Genomic DNA, 6,000 nt, shown 5'->3' on the forward strand with positions numbered 1-6,000 from the left:
TGAAGAAAATAAGAACAACCCCAGGTTTCTTTTCAGCACTGTAGCCAGGCTGACAAAGAGTCAGAGCTCTATTGAGCTGAGTATTCCATTAACTTTAACTAGTAATGACTTCATGACTTTCTTTGCTAACAAAATTTTGACTATTAGAGAAAAAATTACTCATAACCATCCCAAAGATGTATCGTTATCTTTGGCTGCTTTCAGTGATGCCGGTATTTGGTTAGACTCTTTCTCTCCGATTGTTCTGTCTGAGTTATTTTCATTAGTTACTTCATCCAAACCATCAACATGTTTATTAGACCCCATTCCTGCCAGGCTGCTCAAGGAAGCCCTACCATTATTTAATGCTTCGATCTTAAATATGATCAATCTATCTTTGTTAGTTGGTTATGTACCACAGGCTTTTAAGGTGGCAGTAATTAAACCATTACTTAAAAAGCCATCACTTGACCCAGCTATCTTAGCTAATTATAGGCCAATCTCCAACCTTCCTTTTCTCTCAAAGATTCTTGAGAGGGTAGTTGTAAAACAGCTAACTGATCACCTGCAGAGGAATGGTCTATTTGAAGAGTTTCAGTCAGGTTTTAGAATTCATCCTAGTACAGAAACAGCATTAGTGAAGGTTACAAATGATCTTCTTATGGCCTCGGACAGTGGACTCATCTCTGTGCTTGTTCTGTTGGACCTCAGTGCTGCTTTTGATACTGTTGACCATAAAATTTTATTACAGAGATTAGAGCATGCCATAGGTATTAAAGGCACTGCGCTGCAGTGGTTTGAATCATATTTGTCTAATAGATTACAGTTTGTTCATGTAAATGGGGAATCTTCTTCACAGACTAAAGTTAATTATGGAGTTCCACAAGGTTCTGTGCTAGGACCAATTTTATTCACTTTATACATGCTTCCCTTAGGCAGTATTATTAGACGGTATTGCATAAATTTTCATTGTTACGCAGATGATACCCAGCTTTATCTATCCATGAAGCCAGAGGATACACACCAATTAGCTAAACTGCAGGATTGTCTTACAGACATAAAGACATGGATGACCTCTAATTTCCTGCTTTTAAACTCAGATAAAACTGAAGTTATTGTACTTGGCCCCACAAATCTTAGAAACATGGTGTCTAACCAGATCTTTACTCTGGATGGCATTTCCCTGACCTCTAGTAATACTGTGAGAAATCTTGGAGTCATTTTTGATCAGGATATGTCATTCAAAGCGCATATTAAACAAATATGTAGCACTGCTGTTTTGCATTTACGCAATATCTCTAAAATCAGAAAGGTCTTGTCTCAGAGTGATGCTGAAAAACTAATTCATGCATTTATTTCCTCTAGGCTGGACTATTGTAATTCATTATTATCAGGTTGTCCTAAAAGTTCCCTAAAAAGCCTTCAGTTGCTCCAGAATGCTGCAGCTAGAGTACTGACGGGGACTAGAAGGAGAGAGCATATCTCACCCATATTGGCCTCTCTTCATTGGCTTCCTGTTAATTCTAGAATAGAATTTAAAATTCTTCTTCTTACTTATAAGGTTTTGAATAATCAGGTCCCATCTTATCTTAGGGACCTCGTAGTACCATATCACCCCAATAGAGCGCTTCGCTCTCAGACTGCAGGCTTACTTGTAGTTCCTAGGGTTTGTAAGAGTAGAATGGGAGGCAGAGCCTTCAGCTTTCAGGCTCCTCTCCTGTGGAACCAGCTCCCAATTCAGATCAGGGAGACAGACACCCTCTCTACTTTTAAGATTAGGCTTAAAACTTTCCTTTTTGCTAAAGCTTATAGTTAGGGCTGGATCAGGTGACCCTGAACCATCCCTTAGTTATGCTGCTATAGACGTAGACTGCTGGGGGGTTCCCATGATGCACTGTTTCTTTCTCTTTTTGCTCTGTATGCACCACTCTGCATTTAATCATTAGTGATTGATCTCTGCTCCCCTCCACAGCGTGTCTTTTTCCTGGTTCTCTCCCACAGCCCCAACCAGTCCCAGCAGAAGACTGCCCCTCCCTGAGCCTGGTTCTGCTGGAGGTTTCTTCCTGTTAAAAGGGAGTTTTTCCTTCCCACTGTAGCCAAGTGCTTGCTCACAGGGGGTCGTTTTGACCGTTGGGGTTTTACATAATTGTATGGCCTTGCCTTACAATATAAAGCGCCTTGGGGCAACTGTTTGTTGTGATTTGGTGCTATATAAAAAAAAAGTTGATTGATTGAAGATGTGCGGACGGGTCCGCGCGTCGGGACGTAGCCGACGCGGTGCGGCGGCACAGGAAAAACACCTCCGTGTTGATAACCATTTGTAAAATCCAGGCGGCTTTTGATGGCTTTCAGTGGAGTGAGTATATGAGAAACTGTTTAACAGCTGGACATGTTCCAACTTGTCCTCTAACACTCCGAAACGGAGGTGTTCCTTTGTCTCGCTCGATCAGTGAATCGGTCCTGACGCGCGAAGCGTCTGTGCGGCTTTCCATGATAAAATCTCTTGTTAAAAGTGAAATCTGATGGAAAATGGCTGATGTCCAGCTCTTGTGATAACAAGAGAAATTGCTCACGACGGTCCCGGCTCCACACAGCCATCCGTTTAGAAATGATGTGGTGGTTTCCGCCTCTCGATGGCGGCTCGGAGCGCGGCGTGCCGATCGCCATTGTGGGCCATCCTTAAAGCTGTAGTAACACTCCTTATTCTCTGTGAAGCCTGTAAAATTTTCACCGAAAGCCAGATAAATTTTTCGAATGGTTTCCAGCTGCCTGTCTCTAACAGTTTCTGAAAAAGTTCTGATGGAAAAAAAGCCCAAATCATTCCGCCATTTCCTGACAATGAAACAACGACAGTGCTCACTCAAAGCCTGCCCACAGGCGAATGACGCAACCGACAGGTGTGGAAAAACTCACATGTGCGCACGAAGGTTCAAGCTTGGCTGACGTAAAAACATATGAATCAAATCCATATGGTTTTTGAAAAAATAAAAAGGACCGTTACTTTTCTAACAGACCTCGTATTTGCTTGGCAAATTTGGACCAGGGTCAATAACACACAAGTCTCAATATACCAAGATGGTAAATTCAGACTGGTGGACACACACCAATTAGCTAAACTGCAGGATTGTCTTACAGACATAAAGACATGGATGACCTCTAATTTCCTGCTTTTAAACTCAGATAAAACTGAAGTTATTGTACTTGGCCCCACAAATCTTAGAAACATGGTGTCTAACCAGATCCTTACTCTGGATGGCATTACCCTGACCTCTAGTAATACTGTGAGAAATCTTGGAGTCATTTTTGATCAGGATATGTCATTCAAAGCGCATATTAAACAAATATGTAGGACTGCCTTTTTGCATTTACGCAATATCTCTAAAATCAGAAAGGTCTTGTCTCAGAGTGATGCTGAAAAACTAATTCATGCATTTATTTCCTCTAGGCTGGACTATTGTAATTCATTATTATCAGGTTGTCCTAAAAGTTCCCTAAAAAGCCTTCAGTTAATTCAAAATGCTGCAGCTAGAGTACTGACGGGGACTAGCAGGAGAGAGCATATCTCACCCGTGTTGGCCTCTCTTCATTGGCTTCCTGTTAATTCTAGAATAGAATTTAAAATTCTTCTTCTTACTTATAAGGTTTTGAATAATCAGGTCCCATCTTATCTTAGGGACCTCGTAGTACCATATTACCCCATTAGAGCGCTTCGCTCTCAGACTGCAGGCTTACTTGTAGTTCCTAGGGTTTGTAAGAGTAGAATGGGAGGCAGAGCCTTCAGCTTTCAGGCTCCTCTCCTGTGGAACCAGCTCCCAATTCAGATCAGGGAGACAGACACCCTCTCTACTTTTAAGATTAGGCTTAAAACTTTCCTTTTCGCTAAGGCTTATAGTTAGGGCTGGATCAGGTGACCCTGGACCATCCCTTGGTTATGCTGCTTTAGACGTAGACTGTGGGGGGGTTCCCATGATGCACTGAGTGTTTCTTTCTCTTTTTGCTCTGTATGCACCACTCTGCATTTAATCATTAGTGATTGATCTCTGCTCCCCTCCACAGCATGTCTTTTTCCTGGTTCTTTCCCTCAGCCCCAACCAGTCCCAGCAGAAGACTGCCCCTCCCTGAGCCTGGTTCTGCTGGAGGTTTCTTCCTGTTAAAAGGGAGTTTTTCCTTCCCACTGTAGCCAAGTGCTTGCTCACAGGGGGTCGTTTTGACCGTTGGGGTTTTACATAATTATTGTATGGCCTTGCCTTACAATATAAAGCGCCTTGGGGCAACTGTTTGTTGTGATTTGGCGCTATATAAAAAAATTGATTGATTGATCAGTCACAGTGAAACAGGAAATGTCAAATGTTGAACACTTCCTGGCATGGGTGGAGCTAGAGCGGAGGCCGGGCTTTCACTGAACTCCCCTGAAATCTGATTGGACACAGATGATTGACATGTCACAGCACCACACATCTGGTTGAAAGAGCTGTATTTTCAAATCAGTGAGTCACATTGACTGCTAGGTTCCTCCTGTCCAGTAGTTGGTGCTGTGTACCACAAAAGTTCCTTGCCTTACAATATAAAGCGCCTTGGGGCAACTGTTTGCTGTGATTTGGCGCTATATAAAAAAATTGATTGATTGATTGATCGATCATGTGATCCATCGACCACCTGTACTGGACCCTTCTGAGCCAAACCACATCCCATCCTCCAGACTACATGAAAGTCTTTCAAACCGGCTGCCGGTGAAGAGCTTCACTCCTCATGTCTGCCACATGTACATATGAGAGAGACCAAACAGGGTCAGATGACCTTTGACCTCTCCCATAACGCAGTGCATCACACTCTGCTCTCAGTTTGTCTCCGAACACGTCCACAGAACTCTGAACGGGTTTTTGTTATTTCCTCGGATTCGATGCTGGTCGAACCAGAGGTCTGAGTGTGTTTGTGTCTCACCTTGCTGCTGGTTCTCAAGTACCGAATCAGGTCTTCCACAGCCTTCAGCCGGACCTCCTGATCCGGTTTAGCAATGTCCCAGAATAAATCCAAGAAGACTCGGCCGCTGTGCAGCAGCGCAGCTGTTCGGACCTCCATCGTCGTTTCTCCGCACGTGCGTGCCTCAGCGGCTGATCTACTTCCGGAGCAGCGGCAGTACTTCCTGCTATAGAGCTGCTGATGGAACACTAGAGCGGACACACGGCTCAGGCTAGTGAGCTAATCTAATCCAAGTGATCGATCGAGTTTATTTTCTCAAAGCGACATAAACACACATAAATATAGCAACAATTCACGGATGACACAATAAAGGATAAACGCGTAATACGTCCGCCAAGTACGTCACAAAATCATCGGCGTTTTTTCATTAATCTGTCTGTCAGGATTACGTCAAAACTACTGCTCGGATTTTGACCAACTTTTCACCACAAATAGATATTAGGACATGGAAAAATGAAGTGAATTTTGGAGGTGATCCGAATCCGGATCCGGATTGGCGGACGTCAGAAATCTCTGATTGCTCTTGTTTCCATTGTGGTCCTTGTGAGGCTAAAACTTAACATGTACAGATTGTAAAGAAGACACGATTATCTCATTAATTAATGTGACTAGCTATATATATATATATATATATATATATATATATATATATATAAAATGCACGTTTTCAAAAGCCTTACCCAAAAAAAAAGGTTACCTTCATTGACACTGATGAGAGGTTTTTTTTTTTAAGTTTATCATCATTGGCATGGATGAGGGATTTTACTGCCATAATTTTGGTTTCTGTATTTTATTTTGCTTTTTTTACTTTTTTTTTGTCACTGTGCGCTCGGTAAACTTCGGCCGTCTTCGGGCACAGCGCACCCGCCACGTCGCGCGGAATGGTTTGTGCCGACACTGCACACTCAGCCCGTGACTTAGTCTCACCCATATTACAGTGGGAACTTTACCCGAGTGCCCTCTGGTGGCCTTTTCTGGCCGATGAAAACATTGCCAAGCTCCGTACAAATACATGTAATTTGGTCACTTTTCAAAGGGGTC

At 43.0% G+C, this 6,000-nt stretch overlaps 1 protein-coding gene across 4 annotated transcripts in view; it reads right to left on the reverse strand.

Moving 5' to 3' along the window:
• The window catches only part of mybbp1a (MYB binding protein (P160) 1a), a 282,215-nt gene extending 277,116 nt beyond the window's left edge, over window positions 1-5,099 (reverse strand). For all 4 annotated transcript variants that reach the window (XM_034177480.1, XM_034177481.1, XM_034177479.1 and 1 more), the window contains exon 1: window positions 4,921-5,099. In XM_034177480.1, coding sequence (XP_034033371.1) covers window positions 4,921-5,058 — 138 coding nt within the window. In that variant the 5' untranslated portion in view covers window positions 5,059-5,099. The remainder of the gene's footprint in view (window positions 1-4,920) is intronic.
• Window positions 5,100-6,000: the final 901 nt, after the last annotated feature.

The sequence above is a fragment of the Thalassophryne amazonica genome, chromosome 9 (assembly GCF_902500255.1).
Source record: "Thalassophryne amazonica chromosome 9, fThaAma1.1, whole genome shotgun sequence".
In the NCBI taxonomy this organism is placed as follows: Eukaryota; Metazoa; Chordata; class Actinopteri; order Batrachoidiformes; family Batrachoididae; genus Thalassophryne; species Thalassophryne amazonica.